The sequence below is a fragment of the Tachypleus tridentatus genome, chromosome 13 (assembly GCF_004210375.1).
Source record: "Tachypleus tridentatus isolate NWPU-2018 chromosome 13, ASM421037v1, whole genome shotgun sequence".
Classification (NCBI taxonomy): Eukaryota; Metazoa; Arthropoda; class Merostomata; order Xiphosura; family Limulidae; genus Tachypleus; species Tachypleus tridentatus.
This window is the reverse complement of record NC_134837.1, coordinates 59,815,391-59,839,971: the sequence shown is the minus strand read 5'-3', so window position 1 is coordinate 59,839,971 and position 24,581 is coordinate 59,815,391. Positions and strand designations below refer to the sequence as shown.

At 33.3% G+C, this 24,581-nt stretch overlaps 1 protein-coding gene across 1 annotated transcript in view; it reads left to right on the top strand.

The window, feature by feature from the left end:
• LOC143236146 (FHF complex subunit HOOK-interacting protein 1B-like) overlaps window positions 1–24,581 on the top strand; it is a 68,477-nt gene that overhangs the window by 17,732 nt on the left and 26,164 nt on the right. The window contains 4 exon segments of the mRNA XM_076474434.1: window positions 18–273; window positions 2,970–3,175; window positions 11,130–11,280; window positions 19,230–19,388. Coding sequence (XP_076330549.1) covers window positions 18–273; window positions 2,970–3,175; window positions 11,130–11,280; window positions 19,230–19,388 — 772 coding nt within the window.

Below are 24,581 nucleotides of genomic sequence, written 5' to 3'. Positions count from 1 at the left end.
ACTTTTTATATTACTAGTGAACCAAGGAGAGCTGATGATGTTACATGTATTGTGAACCTTTTAGACCAAATGATTGCATTGCTAATTCAAGAAGTCAGTAGCCAAAAGAAATCGGATGCCACTAACATTGGTCATCCAGATGAAGTTACATTTGTGGGTCCCATACTGGATTACCTATTCCTGGAGAAGATACTAGATAAGATATTTGTGTGGTCCATTAAAAGTGGAGAATTTGTTAATGTGATGAAACTAGAGCAGCTCAAGATGTATGAGGTATATATATTTTATATATGGTTGACAAGTATGTTGAATGATAGAGGTTATATTCATTCAACATATATTGAAATTTACAGTTTGTGTGTGTTGAAATTAATCCTATGAAATGGGATAGTACAAGTTTAAAGAATTTTTGTATTCTCTATGGGTGTTTGATCAACTGCCATGGCTGGCTAGAAGTTTTGATATCTTAAATGTTGTAGTTTTATCAGTTTAACATTATGGTTGGTACTATTTTCAATCAGATGTTTCTGGTAGTAGGTTTGCAATTAATTTACTAAGCTTATGAGTTTATACTTTATGAAACCTCTGGGTTTAAAATATGAAATGGATCGAATAACTTAAATAATTTTAAAACATTAGATTTTGTGGTTGAAAAGTTGAAAAATAAATATTTTAGTTGTTGAGGTTGAAAATTCTTATGATTTTAACTTATAAATGTTACTAATAATACAAGTTACAGATGAGTCTTAAAATGTAATTCCTGTATAGGTTTCAAGGTAGGTCAGTGGTGACTTTAAGATAATAAATTTTTTGTTTAATAAGGAAATTTGGTAACGAGTACAACATGTGGCAATGTTTGAAATCTGGATTGATTTGGTGATTCAAGCTATCAGTGGAGGAAGGAAATTTGAACTTTCATATATTTATTGAAGAAATGGAAAAAAACAAGTTCACTTTATGATGATAATGTTTAATTTGATTGTCTTCATGACATCCTAATATGGTACATTAATAACATATAAAATAAAGAAAACACAGGAAACATACTGGAATAAACTAGTATTGTTGATACAGTAGTTCCTCCACACTGTTGTGATACAAGACATGGGATAGTATTGTTGATACAGTAGTGTCTCCACACTGTTGTGATACAAGACATGGGATAGTATTGTTGATACAGTAGTGTCTCCACACTGTTGTGATACAAGACATGGGATAGTATTGTTGATACAGTAGTGTCTCCACACTGTTGTGATACAAGACATGGGATAGTATTGTTGATACAGTAGTGTCTCCACACTGTTGTGATACAAGACATGGGATAGTATTGTTGATACAGTAGTGTCTCCACACTGTTGTGATACAAGACATGGGATAGTATTGTTGATACAGTAGTGTCTCCACACTGTTGTGATACAAGACATGGGATAGTATTGTTGATACAGTAGTGTCTCCACACTGTTGTGATACAAGACATGGGATAGTATTGTTGATACAGTAGTGTCTCCACACTGTTGTGATACAAGACGTGGGATAGTATTGTTGATACAGTAGTGTCTCCACACTGTTGTGATACAAGACATGGGATAGTATTGTTGATACAGTAGTGTCTCCACACTGTTGTGATACAAGACATGGGATAGTATTGTTGATACAGTAGTGTCTCCACAGTGTTGTGATACAAGACATGGGATAGTATTGTTGATACAGTAGTTTCTCCACAGTGTTGTAATACAAGACATGACATATGGTAGTATTGTTGATACAGGAGTTTTTCCACAGTGTTGTAATACAAGACATGACATATGGTAGTATTGTTGATACAGGAGTTTTTCCACACTGTTGTAATACAAGAAATGACATAGGGTAGTGTTGTTGATACAGGAGTTTCTCCACACTGTTGTAATACAAGACATGGGATAGTATTGTTGATACAGTAGCTTCTGAATACTGTTGTAATACAAGACATGGGATAGTATTGTTGATACAGTAGTTTCTTCATACTGTTGTTATACAAGACATAGGATAGTATTGTTGATACAGTAGTTTCTTCATACTGTTTTAATACAAGACTTATAGTATTGGATAGTAGTTTCTATTGTTGATACAGTAGTTTCCTGAATACTGTTGTAATACAAGTACATTGTTGGATAGTATTGTTGATACAGTAGTTTCTTCACACTGTTGTTATACAAGACATGGGATAGTATTGTTGATACAGTAGTTTCTGAATACTGTTGTTATACAAGACATGGGATAGTATTGTTGATACAGTAGTTTCTGAATACTGTTGTTATACAAGACATGGGATAGTATTGTTGATACAGTAGTTTCTGAATACTGTTGTTATACAAGACATGGGGTAATGTTGTTGATACTGTATTTTCTCCACTTTGTTGATACAGTGTAATGCAAGACATGACATACAGTAGTTTCCCTCTGCTTGTAACACAAGAAATGACATAGGGTAGTGTTGTTGTTTTACAGTAGTATTGGTGATGCAGTAGTTTCTGCGTATTGTTGTTATACAAGATGTGGGGTATTATTGTTGATACAGTAGTTTCTCCACACTGTTGTAATAGAAGACATAGGGTAGTATTGTTTAGACAATAGTTTAGAAATAGTTTAGTCTATTCTTTTTCTCAGATTATCTAACCCTGGTAAGTTATCCCTAACAAGTTCAGGTTAGGAGGTGGTTAAACTTTTGTTTTATATTATGTTGCCCTGACTGTGATTTGTTGTTCTGGTTTTGATGCAGTGAATAGTTTTTATCTGTATTTAAAGTACACAAATTCATGACAGACTTCCATTGTGAGATAATATCATCTCTGAATCAGTTGTTAGTTTTTGAATGAATTCTGCTATGTTGTAGTAATGTACAGTAACTTGTCATTGACTAACAATTTCAACTATCAAATATGAAATATGAGAAAAAAAATCAGTATTTATCAGTTTGAATATTTTTTCAGACTCTAATCAGCCACTGCCAAGAATATATCTTGTTTCACAAACCATTTGTCCGTCCATTGCTTCAGCTTTTAGCTGTTTGTGGAGAGTGTTCACCTGTTGAGGTTGAAAAGCGTTTTGTAGTACTTCTAAATACAATATGTGTTTGTATGACACAGAATCAAAACCTTCTGGGAATGTTCTTCAATGTAAATTCTGAACCAGCAAGGTAAAGTATTTTTCTTTATTTAATGAAGCATCAAAGTAAGATAGATATTGCCTTATATAAATTATGAAATAAATGAAAACTAGGTTCAAAATTGTCAAACTAACTAAAGCCTATTAGATGGAATGTGGAAGCTGTTAAAACCATTCTTTAAAGGTCAAATCTTGTTTTCAATTGGTTATGAAATGTTAGAGATGTAATTCTGGTTCATTTTACAACAGGTGTAGATACAACCTGATGATAAGAGTAAGAGATTAACTCTATGAATTACACTAGGTATGGCCTAGTTGAGGGTCTATTGTTGGCATCTTATGACCACAAACAAATGTGTTCTTCCCTTTGGGGCTGTGAGTGCATTGGGAAAGTAATAGTCAAATAGATTATAGTAATTCCAAGTAATTAGTTCAAAGATAGAGACAGCTAGTAGGGAGGGGCCTTGTTTAGCTTTATATGAACTTATAAACATTTTTTGAATTAATTATAATAATAGAATAAAGAGTAAATTGTAGGTAGCCTAAACTTGTCAAAATAGTTTTTACATTTAAATATTTCTACAAGATGTACATTAAAATTACAGTAGTTTTTACATTTTATGAATTTCTTCCATTTTTCTACAGTTTAGTGTATTTTTAGCTGGTAAAAAGTGAATTGAGATTGTACAATACTTTAAAAACAGTTAAACTGAATCGATACATCATTTTAATAACTGTAGGTAATTGCAGACATGATGTCTGTTATAAGTAATAGTAAAACATTTTGTTGAGTTATGCCACATGCTACATTGGTGATTATAAACAGCAGGTTTGGAGAAAATGATACTACCTATCTTTGAATAGTCTTCTAAGGAGTAAACATTGGTACTTGTAGACAATTCTACACATAATGGTATTAGATTGAACTCCTTATCTTCTGAGGATGAGTTCTTACTTTGTGTTGTTTTTAAAGCTTTAGAGGTGCAACATGTGAAAATGTTGGATACACAATACTGTATTTACACTGGATGAGGTGCATTGAATTACTTATAAAGGGCTAAATATTCTAAAAACCTGGTTTGTTGTCATTTTGACATTGGCTACTTTTGTTCAATAGAAATGTGTATTTTAAATAAAGACAGTTTGTACAAAGTTAGAATTAACATAGAGGCATGCAAATTATGTATCAGTGGACCACTCTTTCATGAACTTTAGTCTTCATGTTATGTCATGATTTACAGCTATATGAAACATGCTTATTTAAAAATTGTTATAACTAATAAATGCATATAATTGCTGTTTAACATAAGACAGAGGCAGTGTCTGTTTGAATAACTGAAAACCAACATACACAAAGAAAAGAGACATAAATCATTGCTTTCGTCCCTGAAAGTTTTGTAAAACTATAGTATGTATGCTAAGCCTACATTATCATAAAAGTTTAATATAGTAATCTTAATTATGTTCTTCCTTTATCCCCAAATGTTTATTTGTAACCTGAGAAAAAAATAACAAAAGGATTATACTATACTGACAAATGATTACAACTTTTGTTATGTAAATATTTAGTTATGTGGTGAAAAGATGTGGTATTGGTATGAATTTCATCATGTTTCAAAAGAGTGACCCATGTTTGTCAAGCATACAACACAAAACTGTAGTTCTGACAAGATACCTTGCTTCCACTCACATACATAGCTATTCTCATTTAGTTCTGCCCTCTGCCGGTTGTTTTTTTTATGTGCCACAAGCCTTTCACTCCTGCGTACTCTCACTTCACATCATTTAACTGATTCACATATGGAAATTATCATGTGACAAACTTCCACCAATTGACATGATTCTACACACGTGACACATGACTTCTAAGATATTATACCAAATTACAATTTTTTGTTTAGTACTGCCAATATTTGGATGTTTTATTTAGTACTCTGTTCAAATTTTGAAATTTCATAACTTCAATTTTTTTCAGTCTTTTTTTTTTAATAAGCTTATTTATTCATGATATTATTTAATTTCAACCCATTTATGGAATTTAATAATGTTTCCATGTTTTTCATTCCTTTTCACACAGTTTTGTTTTGGTTTACATTTGCAATGTGAATTTTGAAGTGCATGTTATCATGTCAGAGGTTGTACCTTTTATCAGCACCTCAGGCTTTATGTAGGGGAACTTGACTTTGGAATTATTAACAATTACTTGTTGAGAGATTGACTGTTATTTGAGTCAGCTTTCTTCTCCTGATGTTCTCAACATGTTGTTGCTAAATAAGCTGAACCTGTTTGGAATGGCAAAGCATTTGACAGCCTTTTTCCTTGACTATATCTACCCAAGGTTCTTCTATGGGCTTTGTTAGGCCTAATACATTTTGTTTTTTTTACATGATTTTACATTGCCCCAATTTCTTATATTCCTCTATCTTCCTTGTTATACAGTACTCCTTTCTCTTAGTATTTTATGCTTCCAACTTCTGATACTGGGGTCCATGCTAACCATTTTGTATCTTAGTTACATAATTATATGAGCATACCTTGCTTTCTGCAGGCTTTGGGTCAGTTTGATTTATTCTTCCATCAGGCTTGTTTTACATTCCTTGCTTCTCAGCAACTGGAATCTATTTTACCCATTTGGGAGGCAGACCCTGCTTGTACTGTTCTTTTGTCCCATGCCCAATTTTTTCAACTTTGTCTCACCCTCTCATCTACCTTACAGTACTTGCTCACCATACACTTCCTCTCCAAGATGATCCATCAGATCCTGAAGGTTTTTCAGGGGATATATTTGCTCCAATTACTACCTTGTTGGCACATTTTTCAACTTCAGCTTTTTCTTTACACAGTTTGTTCTTCTGTTGTTGGGATCTTTTTTTGGGAGAGTTTTGGTTTTATCTCAGTTGTTTGTTGTCTTCTTATTTTTGGAACTTACACCTTGATCATTTTTTCCATCAGTAGATATTTGGAGATCTTCAGTGACTTAACCACTGAAATCTATGAGACAGCAATACACTCTTTCCTCATTGGTTGAGAGTTTGTCTTGCACAGAACCATGACTATCCCCTATTTTTGTTTCCCATACTAATCTTTACCTGTTCCTTCCACACAAGGATCTCCTTTTTGTCATTTGTCTAACTTTTAACACCTATACCAGCCGTCTTTAGAATACAGTTTGTTCTGCCATTTCTACCCTTCCTCTTTGTTGTGCCTAATTTTTATCAAGTCCTTGGCAAGGAAGTGTGTTTTATCATGGCATGTATCTTTGTTGGCATGTTCAGTTCAACTTTCTTCCATGAAAGTTTATTGACATAAGTGGAAAATTTCCATCATTTGTCTTTTGGTCATGGTTTTTCCCATGCTCATCCCATTGTTTCTCTTTTTTTCCCATTTCCTCACTTGGTTATTTGATCAGTGGTCTTTAGTCTTCTTGATTGAAAATTATTGGGCAGCTTTATCCCACACTTTTAATTTTCCCGGTATTGTACATTTTTACCTACTATACCTTGTCACTCTTATATTTATGGATTAGTTGCTGTCTGTGGCATGTACTCTTGGATTAGAATGCAGTGTAGTGCTACACTGCCCTTCTTTTCTTCTGTTTGAACCTTTATCTTCTTGTTCCATGTTTCATTTTTTCCTTAAGGTATATTACCTACTCTTTTTGGCCTGTCAATGTCATTAGTCTGATTTGTTTGTAGTTATTGTTTTCCATACTTTTTATCATTCTTCTTATCTTTTTCTTGATGCAGATTGATTTTCCTTCTCAAAACATTTATGGCTCCAGAGTAGTTTCTCCTTCTCAATAATTTCTCTTCCTTCATTTTCCACCTCTATTCCAAGTCTTATCTGGATAGATCTTTATGCTCTATTCATGCTGTTTTTTGTTTCATCACCTGCATGGCTTACTTTTGCCATAATTATTTTCATCCATTCATTACTTGGCTACTATCCTTTGTTTGTGATCTTTTTCCTTCTACCCTTACTAGATGGGTTTGGCTTTTAAAAACCCCTTATTTTCTTTGTCTCCTTTTTCCCATCAGATTACTCACTTTATTCTTCCCTGGTGTTTCATCTGTTATCTTTTGGAGAAAATTTTTCAAGTGGGCATGTGGATCACTTGTATTTTTCAATATTTGCATTATGTTCTGTTTCTTTCCCATCTTTATCTGTTGCCATTCTTCAGACTTTGGTGCGACTATAACTGGATAAGTTTTTTTTCATTATATGTTTTTCAGGGGCCAGTCCCATGTTTCCCGGATCCTGCTTTGTGGCATGTGGTGCCTGGCCAGGTATATTTCATTCATGTAGATTTGTACTCAACTCTGTACTATAAGACTGTGTTGATTTCATTTTTGAAATTCAAGGGCCTCTAAACACACAATGTTCTTTACTATTCCATATATCAGAAATAGGGTTTTCCATGAGTTTGCTCTTAGGTTATTCCTCATGGTATAGTTGTTTCACAAATGCATCCACTCCAGACTATACTGATCCATGGACTACATGGGTAAAGCAGAAAAGGATTGCTGCCCATTCCTGCCATTTCTTAGACTGAATGAATCAAGTTTGGTTTGTTTTTCAATATTGGGTTTTGTGGTCATCCATTACATTGTCTCCAAGGTGAACACTCCTCTAGACTCTCCAACAAATCCTCTCCCAAATTTTCTTCCAGTGGAGTAAGTTACAAATCACTGGGGTGGTGGACCATGGAGGTGTTTTCCTGAATGAGATATATACAGTATAAATACTCCATTCAGTTGAGAGTAGGATGGTGGTGTTTTGCTGGAGTAGATATGACCTCCAAATGGTTGCTCCATCTCTACACAGGTTTGTCTGAAGGAATCTTGTAACTTGGAGTGTGCCTTTATAATGATTGGGATCCCTCTTCCAACACTTGCATGGAAGTTGGTTCCTGACAGTCGAGTTTTGAATTTGGAGCTGAACCAATCAACATATTGTTCAAACAAATTTTGTGCTGATTGGGATCTCTCACTCTACCCCTGCATGAATGTTAGTTCTTAGTAGTTGAGTTTTGGTTTAAAATCTGAACCAATTGGCATGATGTACTCACACATGTAGTGTGCCAACATAAATGCAGTTCCCTCCTTTCCCCTTCTGATTGTGATCCATCATCCTATTCCTTCATGGGTGTCAGTTACCAGTGGTTGAGTTTTGGATTTAGAGCTGAACTAATCAACATAATTTCTCACACATATGATCAGAGTGTCCCTAGATCCTCACTTAGTTTGTCTCTCGTGCATTATTCCAATGTTTTGGGTTATGGTGTGTGGACTTGGTGGTTGCTTCATTTCTTCTTCATGCACTAACCTTTGATGTCATTTTGCCAAGGATGTAGTTAGGTAGAATAGAAAGATAATGTATGCTGATGGTACAAGTTGTAGGTTTATAGAATCTGTTAGTGGAAGTTTCTCACATAATGATTTGATGCATCATTCAGTTAAACCACATGAACTAAGGAGCTTGTAGGAATGAAAGTATTGTGGCACGTAAAAAATAATGTTGGCAAATAGAGGGCAGCACTGAATAAAAAAGTTTTATATTTGAGAAAAAGTAAGTGCCAATTGGAAATATATTGCCCAGTATACGAAAGTTATAACTTGTAGACAAACCCAGGTATCATTTGTACTCACCTTTTGTACAGACATTTACTTTATCAAATTTGCCTTTAGTAGGAAAGATTATGTCGCTGGCTGGTACAAGTTGTAGGTTTATAGAATCTTGACAAATGTATATGCTTTTCAAAACACCAGCTCTGATTATGTCTACTGTTAGCAGAGCTAAGAATGAACATTTCTGTAAAAATAATGTGCTTTGTGTTGAAGGCTGTAGAATGTTCCTCAGAATGATTTGTATTCAGTAACTGTTTACCATGTTACATATGTGAACATACATCACTTCAATCGTTGGAAGGGCAGTTAGTAGCACTCTGTGTTATATATTTACATCAAAAAGGGTTGCAGTTGCAGCTTCAAGTGTATAAGCTTTAAGGAAGCCATTAATGGTTGTTAGGAACAAATGGACACATTTTCAGCTCATGGCATGACCAGTGTCACCTCTTTTATTTTGTTGATTGGGATTTTTATAGAGAGAGTGAACCATTCTGGAAGGGTGACTAAGAGCTAAGACGTTACTGAATTTGTGAATGTAGGAATGAACATTTTAGCCAAAGAAGATTTGTATTTTGATTTTAAATTCTACATATTGGATATTTTACAACAATAAAAGGTGAGAGAAAGATTTACAAAATCTGTCCATCAATCAACTGAACAGATAGAAAGATTGGAATAAGAAGCTAAACTTAGAACAGGCTGTTCATGTGACTTGAGGTATATTTTCTGACTTACCCATATGTTTTGAGGTTTGCCTTTGCATTCAAAAGATGTAGTTTTTCTCAAGAACACATCTCGGACACTGGCAGTTAACATCATATTCCATCACAACCATGGCTATACTCTACAACTTGCATTTGGCACCAAAGATATATTCCATGTGGGACCATCAGTTTAAGCTCAAGTATGTGTCTAGGATCACCAGTGTTGGTCATGCTGTACTCATGTTTACTAGAACATACCAACTTCATAAGTGGAACATATGACTAAATGACATTATTTGAATGTTGTAGTAAATACATGTTTGTTATGTTGCATGGGGCATCATGATAAAATATGTATCCTCTGTTTATGACCTTAGAAGCTATATATATATATCACATTTGTTGGATTCCATTACGTTGTATGAAACTTCATATTGAAGTATGTATCATTTATCTATCACCATAAGGTGTGATCATGTAATCATATTTCTCAGATTCTATTATATTGTATGAGAAGTTGTCATAAGGACATCATAGTATTCTACCACATCTTGCACTATATTTATGTAAATTTTCATTGAAATCTGAAATGAAATGTGCTTTGTTACTTGTTACTAATTTTCATTTAATGTTTTGTTAATATTAAAAGTATCTTTAGGTTTATTTGAATCAAGTGGTTTCTCTTGCTTACATTTTTGGTACTCAGAAATAAGAGTTTTATTTATTGTTCTCACCTTATAATATGTTGGGTGTCTTTAAAATAGAAACTCTGTATGGAGCTTGTTATTGATGTGTACTTTATCATAAAATATGATATTTTGTTGCAGTTACAAGTTATATATAGGAGTAAGTAGAGGATAAACAAACTGGTTCTTGGTTAAATATATAGGTTCCTAGTATTGAGCAATATAGTTCTGTGTATTAGTTTATCATATCATTTGGAAAGATTGGTTACTTTCTTATATTAATGTTCTTTGAAGTAAGTAATTATACAATAACTACTGGTAGAGCTTTTAAAATTCTAAACTATTCATTATGATTCTTAATAGTTCTAATTCAGAGCAAAATACAAACAACAGTAACAGTTTGTACAAGTGTTACATTCAAGGTCATCAAATGTAATTATTATTATTTATGTTATAGATAACTAAAATGTATATTGACATATGTGAATTTAATATTGTAAGTAACTATAAACACTCACAAACTTACATTTTGTTTAGTATTCAACAAGATCCAGTTATATGGCCAGATTTCAAGGGGGTTATTAAATTAAAGAATGACACTAAAGGTTACCAGGTTTAAGAGCTGATGAATAATTTAAGAAAAGTTAGCATAAAGTGTGGAAAGTCTGAGATAACAGATACACTTCTAAATCATTCAAGTGTGATAAATACTTGGATTTATGCTAGAGTATGTAAGATGAGGATAAAGACTTCATTAGGAGCATACATTTTCTGTAAGGAAATCTCTGACTCAAATTAAACCATTGTATATTAAGAAATGCTAATGTCTGGTGATGTAATTTTATAATACAGCATTTGGGTATTGCTTTGTAGCATTATTTGTTGAATTATGGAATTAGATATAATCATTCCTTTGTTCTGGGTTTGCTACAAGGTTTTTTTCATTATGATTATGTTCCTATGTTTAGGTTTCCCATAATTTCTCTTCTGATACCCTTTGTTCACCGAGAAGGAGCAATTGGTCAACAAGCAAGAGATGCCTTGTTACTCTGCATGGCTTTATCAAGAGAGAATGAAAGTGTTGGATTATATATTGCAGAGCACTCCAATTTTTGTCCTGTAAGTAGATAGTTCCTTTTAATAATCAGAGTGTAATTATGTTATCTACATTAGTGAGATCTATTAGAACATAATTAGAAACTTTACCAAGGACTCTTCCAAACATCTACGTGAATATTATTATTTGGTTAAAAGTTAATAATAATACTAGGAAATAAAAGCTTAAATTGGTTGACAAAAATATACAAAGTTCTCATTGATTCTAAAAACTGCACTCTTTAATTGTATTCTCTGATTAAAAGTTTCTGTAATATGTTACTGGCCTAGAATGTGCTCATGGTCACTTCAGAGTTGTAGCTTTTTTGTACTTTAGAAATTTGTTCTTAGATTGGGACTTTTTGTAACTCATTGCTAGTCTACCTGCAATCATTCCAAACAAGCTATTTAGTGTCACAGAAATTTGTTCTTTAGATTAGTGGTTCCTATAAATTTATATAAGCCTAGAGTTTACCTAATATCATTGCAGATTTGTAGCTATTGTATATTTAAAAATTCCTGTATGTTTATCACAGATTATGGAGAGAAATACTTCAAATTAAATAGCTATACTGTAGAAATGCTAATAGCCTTTTCTTGTTGAATTGTTTTCATGATTTCAACAACCATGCAACATTTAGTTCTTATTGTCCTTAACACAATGCATTACATAAGTAAAACTTTACCAGAATTTTGCAATCTTCTACCCACCATGTGACTTGTTTGATTCAGGAGAACATATATAATCTATGCTTTTTGCCATTATCCAGATTTTTTTTTTACCATTAACATTAGTCACTATGAATTATGAAATTCAGGTTAACTACTTTTGCACATATTCTTGACAGTTGGAAGTTTTATAAGTTTTCTACAGGTCTTACATGTGTGCATGGGTTCCCATAGCTGTATTGTTGACTGTTACTGATGGTCACTGTATTCAGGTCCTAATTCTGTATTGTCTACTGGTGCCACTTGTGTGCATGGGTTCCCATAGCTGTATTGTTGACTGTTACTGATGGTCACTGTATTCAGGTCCTAATTCTGTATTGTCTACTGGTGCCACTTGTGTGCATGGGTTCCCATAATTGTATTGCTGACCATTGCTGATGATCAGTGTATTCAGGTCCTAATTCTGTATTGTCTACTAGTGCCACTTGTGTGCATGGGTTCTCATATCTGTATTGTTGACCATTACTGATGATCAGTGTATTCAGGTTCTAATTTTGTATAGTCTACTGGTGCCACTTTCAAATTTCATATTCACATGGAGTCTTTTTAGTTGCAGAATTTCCATGTTTCCATCGTGCTGATGAAGAAGATAACAGTAAAAAACAATGTTTCACTGGTTTCTTCACCTTTTATATATGAAGACTATAATTTGTTGCTTAATACTAATTCTGAAGAAACTTCTGCTGGTCCAATTTCTTGTTTACTAAGAAATATTTTATTTTAAATATAGAACTGATTTTTACCTGCCTAAAAGTGCCAATGTAGATAGAAGGTTCAGTCTTTAAATATATTAACATTATTTGCTACTTGCATTACATCCACCACTATACTGGTACAAATGTGAAGACGACACTATTGTGGGATTCACATCTACAGAACACATACTTAATGTTTTCAATCACATTAACTGTATACATCCCAACATTAACTTCACATGTGAACCGGAAGAAAGCAATCAAATATCATTTCTTAACCTCCAAATAACAAGAACCGATACACAATCTTAAACAGGAATCTACCAAAAAATCACTTATTCTGGACTATACATTCCTTGGGACTCAGCACATGAATAAAAAAAACAAAAAAAAACAACATACTACGAAACCAAATAAACATAGCCATAAAATGATGATCATCAGATAAAATAAACAATGAATTAGACAAAATAAAATAATACTTCATCAACATCAATAAGTTTTTGCCACAAACCGTAGAAAACATTATATGCACACACCTAGACAAAAAACAAAATCAACTAACAAAATTAAATATACCCCACGATTTAAAAAATCACAAAACCATATACTGCTGCATACCATATATTCTCGACATCAGCAGAAAAGTAACTAACATTTAGCAAAAACTAGTAACAAAATATAACATTCCAGTTAATACCAAATTTATTCAAAAACCAGGCACAAAACTAATGTCTATACTATGTAAAAACTACATTGACAAACACAACACCAACATTATTTATAAAATACAATTTGATAACTGCTACTTGCCTCTATATTGGAGAAGCAAGTAGAAGAATGAAAACTAGATTCATAGAACATAAAAAGTCACCTTCACACGTTTTCAAACACTGCAACTCAAATAAACACAACATGACCATAGAAAACACCCACATACTAAATAAAGAAACAAACATAAACAAATGCAGAATTAAAGCAGCCTTACTTATATAACAACTCGAGCCCAAAATCAACCAATACAAGGGAACACCTTTATACCTATATTAATAATCCATCATCTAAGCATGCCCTTTACATTCCTACAGTCAGTTACACAACTGCCTTCACACATATGGTCAGCTATTGGTCAGTTACCTCTTTCTTTTTTTGTGAACCTGATGATGACCAAAGAAGGTCAAAACATTGTTCGGTTCTCTACATAGTGCCTTCTCTACCCATACCAGCCATTTTTTTACATATATAATTATCAGCTGATTGTTAAATAAATCCATAATCTGGGACAAAATCATGACTACAGACTGGTGTCAGCTGATTGTTAAATAAATCCATAATCTGGGACATAATAATGACTACAGGCTGGTATCAGCTGAGTGTTAAAATACTTAGTCCAGGAAATGATCATGACTACAGACTGGTGTCAGCTAATTGTTAAATAAATCCATAGTTTCAGACATAATCATGACTACAGACTGGTATCAACTGAGTGTGAAATAAATTCATAGCCTAAGACATAATCATGATTATAGACTATTATCAGCTGATTGTTGAATAAATCCATAGTCTTGGATATAGTCATGACTGCATTCTGCTATCGTTAGACATGCACACAAGGTGATGTGGATCTATAAAACAGATGATCTTCCTGCCCAATTCTGATGTGCGAGTTGAATGGTGGAGTATCTTTTTCCTGTCACTTACTGTATATACTTCTCTCATTGTTCTTTTGGTGTTAGTTGATGTTGAAGTCCATTTTACAGTTTGCTGTGCCCTAACCATTCTACACCAGGGGTCTCTAAATTTATTTCTGGTGTCCTTCAGTATGGTTTTGCCTTTATTATGAGACATTAATTTCATGACCACAGAGTACATCTGATTCACAAGTGGTGCTGTCTCCCATGGGTGTGTTTTATATATTCCATGGGCTTTCTTTGGAAACTTTATGAAGGGGGCTGTTCTTAGTGCATTGCCCTTATCCCTCCAGTGGGGCAATATGGGACTCTAGCTGTTCAATGAGAGGATGCCAAATATTGTATCAGAATTCAGCATTTTTCCTCCACTGACAATTTTTTCTGACACTTTCCATCATTCCTTCCCACTTCCGGTGACTTTTTTTTTCTGTTGCCCAATCTCGAGATGAAGTTGGGCTAAGTTGCATGAAGTGAGTCAGTTATGCAAAGAATTGTGTTGCAGTCATTTTGGTAGAGGGCTGTTACATGCTCATTTGCATGATATAATACATATGCCTTGAAAACATGTGAGGATAGGCAGGAGTATCAAGGCTAGTGGCAGTCACACATTTTTGCATAACTCGTAAACAGTGGGAATTTTGAATGTAACATCATCAATTGATGATGACTACTTTTTAAGGGTTAAGTGCAAAAAAAATGATAATGTACTATCCTCATAAATTTTCTTAACAATCTTAAACACTTCAATAAGATCCTCTCTAACTCCTCTTTTTATAAGTGAAAACAACTTCAGAGATCTTAACCTGATATTGTACAACAACCTTTTCATCCTACTTACCATTCTAGTAGTCCTTCTTTGAATTCATTTTAAGAACCCAGTGACCTTTCTGAGGAAAGGAACTTAATACTGAACACAACACTCTGAATGTAGCATAACCAGTGACCTATAAAATGAAATTATAACCTCTTTAGACTTGTATTAAATATTTCTGTAGATATAACCCAACATCCTATTTACTGTGATGGCACACTTTTTGTATCACTTAAGACACTGATCAACCAGAGCACCAAGATTATTTACTTGTTAAACACTGTTTATCTGTACTTTAAATAGTATAGTTGTGTCTGTTTATATGTACTATAAATAGTATGATTGTGTTTAACACTGTTAAATTTATACACATCAAAATTATACTAATAATTCAAATTTAATAGAAATAAAAGCATCTGCTATTTAACTTAAGCAACTCACCAAATAATCTAGATTTTTTATAAAGAAGCAGCATTTCTTCCTACAGCTGGCAACACTTAATATCATCAACAAATTTAGATAATTTAATTTAAGTTCCTTCATCTGTGTCATTGATGTAAATCAAGAAAACCAGAGGTCCTGAAACTGAGCTCTGAGGTACCACATTAATCTACTATCCTAAATATAAAATGCATCTCCCAAAAATAAACAGACAGCTGACCACTTAGATTTACAAAATCAATCATCCAAGGCTTCAACAAAAATCATACCATGGTAGGCTTATTCCTAGATGTCAATCAAACATTAGACTCTGTATAGTACGAGAGTGTAAAATATACATTGATACAATTCACTCTTCTGCCTACTATAACAAGATGGATCTCCAGCTTTCTTGTTAACAGAACAGCCAGAGTTAAAATCAACAACTCTGTATTCTCCACAGTAATGCTTACAGCAGGCATACCCTAAGGGTCAATTCTTAGCTCTCTACTCTACATCATGTTTTTCAATAATATTCCATTCTCAAACCTAACATACACACACACCCCTCACAATACACAGAAGACATTGCCATCTGGAGCATTTCCTGAGAATCCCTGCTCGTAACATCTGAAGTCCAAATTACCCTCAACTGTAGAATTTGCTATCTAAGGAAATCTGGAAGCATAGTTATAGGGTGCGAAGCAAAAACTATTATGGCAATTTATAAAGCACACATTTGTCCCACAGTAGAATAGGGTATCATGATAAAAATCAGTGCATCTCATAAACAGTACCACATCATACAACAGGCTCAAAATCTTGTAACTTGGATAGCTTACAAACTCCCAATTTACACACTACTTGTACACCTAGAAAAAAATAAGCAAAATGCCTACCCTAAGAAAATGACTTGCAGTCCTTGCAACCCAGTACTATAATAAAGTGCACAAAGTCACCCCAAAAACATGGCAATGATATCTCTCCCCATTAAACATAATTCATGCCCTGAATGAAATTGTTTAATCATATATATCATGATATCCTTTCAGCTCTGGACACGAACAGAGTATAATATTCAGCACCCTACCAGTGAAAGTGGGTTTTCTCAGGGTACTCCTGTTTCTCCCCACAGCAGAATTTCCATTTGTATTAGGATCCATTTATCCCAGCCTTGAAAAGACCCATCTCATTTTTGTTCAAATCATTATGCATAACTGGTTTAACTTGTTTAATATAAGTCTGAAAACAATACATTTTAAAGTTAAAAATATTTGTCTCACTAGCCAATTCGTTGATAGATATTTAGGTTAAATTATAATTATATTCCCCTGAAGGAGGATGAAAAATAACCTGGAGCGGTCAAAAACTCTTGTTTCTCTTCACCTCACATGTGGCTGTAGGTAGTTAAATGTTAATTTGCAATTAATTAACTGTATTGGAGGGTGGTAATAATAATTGCCTTGGTTGTCATTTATTTGTTTTATGGTCTCTATGGGGAGAGTTGGTCAAAGCTGTGAAGAGGTCTCAGTGAGCTGGAAGGAGTATGAAAGTTGGAGTTATTCTGAGATCTTTGCTGGGTTGATGTAGTTATGTTCACACCAGAATGATCAGGGAGATGCGTAGCGAGTACATCAGCACAGCTTACATTCACGTACTGAAGTTCACATGGATATAGATGCTGAAAGGTGGTCCTCTTTTCAGGGCTGGGATCAATAGATCCCATGAAACAGACATTTGCTATGGGGATGAAACGGGAGAACCCAGAGAAAACCTGCTTTTATGGCCAGAGTGCCAAATAAAAATACTCTGATTGTGCCCAGATGCAAGCTGAAGGGAGAAAGATACAAGGATTAACAAATACTAAGGTAAATGCACTGGGATACATATCCAACAAAATAGACTAATTTTAGAAGAGACTGACGGGTGTAGAGAGTCAGTGAGGCTGGGCTCAACAGGAACGTCGTTGGTAGTGGAAGTTGGTGAGAGTATTAGGATCTTTTTCTTGGAGAGCATTCTTAAATTCATGGGAGAATGTATGGATGTGTTATCCTGTAGAATGGGCTGGGTTTCCAGTGAAAGTTTAACAGTGACTTGGGTGAGTTGTTTGTTGTCTGCTTTAGTCTGGATTGCTTAGTGTTTTTTGGCAATATTGGTCTGAGTTTCTTCATTTATTGTACAGAGATGTTTTGTAGAAGTTGAGGCATCACTCTGTGTGGTGTCCAGAATTGTAGTTTGATTACTCTGTGATATCTTGCTGTTTGAGTCAATTTGCATACTTTTACTGGCTGCATGTTGGTTTAAACGGTAGGTTGGTGGTTGGCTTTGGCAAGTCAGTTGATTGATGGTGTATGTTGTGGTTATCTGGAGGGTTTTGGTATCCTGGGCTTGATTGTACAGCAATGAGGAATATGTGGTAGTAATACCCATTATGTAGAATATAGTTGGCAATGTATTTTGTGGTTGTAACTGCTTTAATAAAATGGTTGGCTTGATTTGTATCTTGGAGAAAATTCAGTGAACAGTGTATAACTATGTCTTGTTTTGGCTTTCGATAGCATGCTTGATTTCTTCAGGGTGAATAGATGGATCAACGCCTCTAAGGAAAACAAAGAAGAGGTTTATGGGGCTTTTAGTTGGCAAACAGCTGACACTAATTTCTGTGTTCCAGGGTTTGCTTAGATAAGTTAGGTCTGTGGGTGTAGAGGGCTGAATAAGAATTCTGCCTTGACGAAGGATCAGGGTCTTATAAGGGTCAATGATTACACCAGGCTTGATGTAAGGAACAAAGGTGGCAATTTGTAAAGGCATAAGGTGTGATGGGAGTCCATTGACGATTATATCTCACTTGAACATGATTACTGTCTTTTTAAACAGGAACTGATGTACTCAGCCTGCATCTCCCTGTTTACCTCTCCTGCAATTAAGAAATCATCCATCTAAGCTATCCTTCCTTCGTTTCCTTTACTGCTTTTCCCAGCTTCCCATAATACCCTAATCAACAAATGCTATATCATGTCTCAATCATGGCAAATCACAATAACTTCAAGTTTGGCACTCTTTAACTCTCAACCATTCAGTAGAGTGAAGAGAAACAGACATTTCTGACAACCCCTGGCTATATATCATTCTCCTAAGGTGAATAAAATAAACTTTAACCTAATTAACTGTCGCATTTTGTTTTTCCATTCAGTCACTATTTGATCCAATGAGCTGTTGTGTCCCCTACATGTACAGAGATAATTTTCTAACAGTAGCATTTAGCATTTTTTTCAATACTTTCTGGAACATCCTGATACATCACATGCATACCTGTAAGGGCTATTGATGCATCACGTGTACCTGTGAGGACTGTTTATTTGTGTTAATAAAATCTTATTATGACGTGGTACTGATATCACCCAGCTTCTGAAGAGATTCATGCAATCTTTGTCTGTAAATGATAGACTAAGCATGGGAAAAAAGTTATTTTCAAATGTTAAATGCATGATTGAGTTAACTGTTTTTATCTGTACACTAGGAAGTGTTGATTATGATTTTGGCTCAGTATTACCAATCTTTAATATTTACAAAAATCTATTTGAGTTGTCTGATTAGTTACATGATAAAGTGTTTTCCATCCTGCAGGTGCTAGCCACGGGGTTGAGTGGACTGTATTCAGTTTTACCGAGAAGACTGCCAATTATGAAAGGTGATTGGTATCACATTACTGGTGAAGATATTCAAGAAATTCCTGAAGTTTCTGTCTTCATGAATTCTTTAGAATTTTGTAATGCAGTTGTACAGGTAAGATGACCATACCTTCATAAGTATACCTATGTTTATCTTGAACCAGGTGTATTTTAGATACATACATTCCACTAGCTTATTCAAAATTTAATTAAGAAAATATATATCTCAAATCATTTGGAGGTCTTTATAACAGAATGTTATTTACAGTTTTGTGACTATGAGAAACCCACTTGAAGTAAAAATGTATCTTAGAACAGCTGGTATGGGTATTAACACTTTTACTAATAAAGCAGAGAACAGCATTTCAACCTTCCTAGGTCCACTTCAGGTTGAAACGTTGTTTTCTGCTTTATTAGTAAAAGTGTTAATACCCATACCAGCTGTCCTGAGATATATTCTTTACAGTTTGTAAGGCACATCTCATGTATAGGTTTTCTGTTTCTTATTATTAGTGTTTCTTTACTATGTTATAGAAGAACATGTTTCTCTACCATAAATGTGAGAAATTTATAAAAGAGCATTACATTGCGTGTACATCCTGATGAATGTTTTTATTTCTGTAACTTATACCTCAGACTAGGAATGTCTGCAACTCTGGTTGTGATCATTTTATACAATTGTAGAATATCGCATGTCAAGAACAGTGTATTGTGTATTATAGTGTCTAATACTGCAGTGTTAGTGATGTTTTTACTATACAGGTATCTTTATAACCAAAAACTTTCTTTATGGCAGCTTAAAAACTGAAGATATGCTGTAAGTGGCTTAAATTAACAGTAATTAGTTGTTTGAAAGTTAAAAACATCCTATTACATCAGAAAACATAATTGATTTTATTTAGACCAACATTCACCATTACAGCTTAATTTGGTATTAAGAAACAGTTATTTTAGGTTTAATGAGGCCCACTCTCAACAATTATATGATGTTGCTATAGATAATTTTTCACTCTAACGTTTTCAATTATTTACTCGTATAAGTTAGCAAGGCAAGCCTTACATCAGTGATAAAAGGAAATGTGTAAGTATGTAACCAAACATGTGAGTCAAATACAATGATTATTGTCTTTGAAATTTGGAATCCTTCTTAAACAGTTTACTTCTTTTCGATGAACAAAACCATGTCATTAAGACTTGCACAACTAATGAAGGTAAATCTCAAGCTATACAGGAATTTGTATACAAACTAAAAATTTATAAATATCCAAAAATATTTATTGATAAGGTATTATGAAACCAGGGAATGTAGAGCTCACATTAACAATGCAAAAGCTTTACTACATGGAAACAAATCAATTTTGTGTATATTTTGTTATACCATTGGTCCTAAGATTTCAGCTTTTATTGGACAGATCTTTATCCAGTCAGATCTTAGCATCAGAGTCACATAGAAACCAGGTAAAACTTTGAATAATATGTTAATAAAGTAAGTTCTTAAGCTCAAAATGTACAATGATCCTTAACAAATATGGAGATGGTAAATCAGATTATTGAGGAAACTGTAATTACAAGAACAAAGAACTCGTATAAGTAATGAACATCTTCAAGCTCTGCACACGTCAGACAGTGCTGTGGCTGACATCTTTTTAAACAATACAATATAACTGATATTTGATTGTCTCAGAACAGTAAACAGTCTTACATGATGCAACAGTTGTTTAGATAAAAAATGTAAACAGGTCCTAATAACCTCAGAGAATAAGTCACGTTTGAAAGAAAAAAAATTATTCCAGAATTTTTTATTATTACTGTTTGTATTTAATAGTACAATAAGATCTTTTATCTATACTTTAAAGAGTATAATTGTGTCTGTTTATATGTACTTTCAATAGCAGAGATGCCAACCATTATGATTTGAGCGTAATCATTACAATTTTAGTGTATACATTACGACTATACGCTCATACAGACAAATATTACGACTTGTTGCAACTCCCAAATTATTATATATTATATAGGCCTATACAATAAAGTGATAAATTGTTCCCCCAGGGCTTGAAAGGGGTGAAAAGAAAATTTCTAGTGAGATACAAATAAATTTTGATAATAAATAAAAGACATAGTCCAAATAGCTACTTGTGATAATCATGTTTGTGCTTGAAATAATAAAAATATTTGTATCTCCGACGTCTACCAATAGTTTGAGTGCGGTGCTTCTCCATACTGGGTACGTGGGGAAATCCATAGTTATGTCATCAGTGCATGTCAGCCAATCAGCGCTCATGTAAATGGATATTTCTTGTTTTCTAAGTGGCATAGAAACACCAATGTGATCGTTCACAAGATGGAAAAAAAGAGGCCTCGTTCACCAGATTGTCTTGTTTCTGGCAAATCTAAAAGGACTAAAACTATGAAAGGGCTCTGTCTACAATCATTACGCTCAGTCATTTGAAATAGTTGGCATCTCTGTAGTAGTATAATTGTGTCTGTTTATATGTACTTTCAATAGTATGATTGTGTTTGTTTATATGTACTTTCAGTTATTGCATTGTACAATAATATGATTCAGGATAATTATCTTTGTGTTCTCACATGAAGTCCACTTTATTTCAAAGACTCAAAATATTTTGAAATAATAAAAGAACAAACTATAATGTATAGCACTTAGTAAAAAACACAGTAAACAGAACAAACTGTCAGATACGTTGATAAATTTGTGCATCCTGTTTAGTCTTGTGTTTTCTGGCAGGAAAGACTGGTTAACCAATGCCTACGTGACCCTGATTTTGGAATTTCCTTAGAGAAACACCAGGTCAGGATGTTGTTATGTTGTGACCTTGGGAGGTGTTGGAATAAGACAGGTTTTTGATTAAGCAACTTTTGACAGTTATATTTATATAGTTATCTGTTGTGTATGAAATTCTTGTTGATTTCCAATTGATTTGATGGTCGGAATCTCTAATATGAGGAAAAATGTTATTGTTTTAATTTCCATATTTTTTTATGTTCAGAAACTCTCATGTCAACATTTCTTCCAGCTTCACCTTCGTAAACTTTCTCACAGGATTGGGATTGTGTAATATAAATACCTTGTTTAATATCTTCAGGTGTTGTTCTATTTGAAAGTAGGCTATTTTTAATGGTGTTGAGGTATTTGTATGTGATTCTAAAGCTATTCAGGTTATTTTTAATGGTGTTCATATATTTGTATATGATTCTAAAGTTATTCTTCCTTAATATTTTCTCAAGGGTTCAAAGTTAGTGTTGTGGTTAATATAAAATGGTTTCATATTATTCTTGGTTGATCTTTCTTTATTTTTATCAATCAAGGTTTTCCTGGTTTTGAGTTGGCAGTTTGTAATGAAGCATGGTTGAAAATTTAGTTTTTTGAAAATAGAAAAGATATTTTTAATGTCATGTTCGAGCATTATTGGGTTGCATGTTCATATGCTCTAAGAAAAAAATGAAGAAATAATAGATGCTTTGTCCTGTTTAGGGTGACATAAAAGAAGTAAACATGACTTAAAGAATGTGTTGGTTTACAGTATGCTGAGAGAACTAGTTGTGTTTTTTCTAGTTATCAAAATATCCAAGAAAGGAAGTTGGTCATCCTTTAACCATTTGACTTTAAATTTAATAGTTGGGTGAAGTTGATTGAGGTTGTTATAAAAATACATCACCAATATATTTGAACCATGAAATATTTGAAAGGTTTATATTTATTAAAGGAACTAATTTGCTTTCAAAATATTCCATGGAAAGGTTGTACAGTATTGGAGATAGTGGATTTTCCATATTTTTGTCTAAAGTACTGACCAAGACAGGTAAATACATTGTGTTTACACAGATTTTGATAAGGGAGATAAAAGTGTCAATGGGAACATTGTCAGTTCAGATAATTTTCTTTAAAGAAATTCTATAGTTTCTTCAGTTGGCACATTGGCAAATAAAACAAGATAAATAATGATGTAGGTAAAAAGAAGTTGTTTGGTGATACATGGTAAAAAATGATGTAATTTGTTGAAGGCAGAATGTGATGATGTAAGTAAAGACAAGATGTGATGAAATACCCAAAGATAAGGTGTATGATAATATAAAAAGGAAGGTGTTTCAGTTTTAAGTAAAGTTTAGTCAACTTCCAGTTATAGTGGCCTTTTCAGAATCACAACTATTAAAGAATTTTCTAGAAGGTGATAAATTTAAAGTTAGAATAAGTAAATTGATTATAATTTAACCTTTTATACACAGGTGAGGGTCAAGGTTATGCAAGCTACAACCATTTACAGAGTACCATTCAAAATAATATTGTGTATATGCTGTCAAAGTTATCGACTACTTGTTTTATGCTAATGTTTCTCATTTCTGTTCTGAGATACATTAGTAACAGTTTGTGATAAGGGAGAGTAAATACTAGACAGAGTTTTGTTTAGATATCTAGATATGCATTTCAGAGGCTTTAGTAGTTATGCAAATACAATATTCAAATTGTACAGTGAATAAAAGTATTTTTATTCTTTTCACAAATATCACCTTTTTGGTGGCACCATACTACGTACCTATAAAATGCCAAGTATTGTCAGAATATACTTTTGAAATATGTGCCATTTTGCTATGACTGTGGTTGTCCATGATTTTCTGATTTGCTTATTCAAAACTGTTTTAATGTAACACAGTCGACTCTATAAATTTGTTTTTTAACTATCTTAAACTTTTTGGTTTTATAAGTTAATTAAGAAATGATTGTGTATGAATTATGAAATTATGATTATTCTTATAAATATATCTGATATTGCTATAACATTTGAAAAACAATCTTATGTTTATTCATAATCTGTTATTAATAATGTGTTTTCTTTGTAAAGCTGCATTGAAGTTAAGTGTCAGCCAATTAATGTGTTATCAAAACATTATCTACATGTGTTTCATGAAGATTTTGATAATATTAGTATTCTGAAAGTTAATTAAAACCTAATTGTGATTTAGAAATATTAAGAAAGCAACTTGTGTGCATTTAGTAACTAGAACTGTGTGATTAACTCAAGTAATGTCATGAAAATAGATAAATAATTGATATTAGTGTTTCAAGCTATTAATGTTTTTAAGTATTCCACCCATGCAAGTAATCAAAATAATGACATTACTATTTTTTATTACCATTAATTAATTCAAAATTATTAAATTTGACAAGTTAGTGTCATCTCTCACAAACTCTTCAAGGTGGATTCCTGTATGTGGTGAGGAGACCTCCTATAGAAGGTTCTGTTCTTTCAGTTTACCTGCTCTGGAATATAAACATCCACCCACGTGT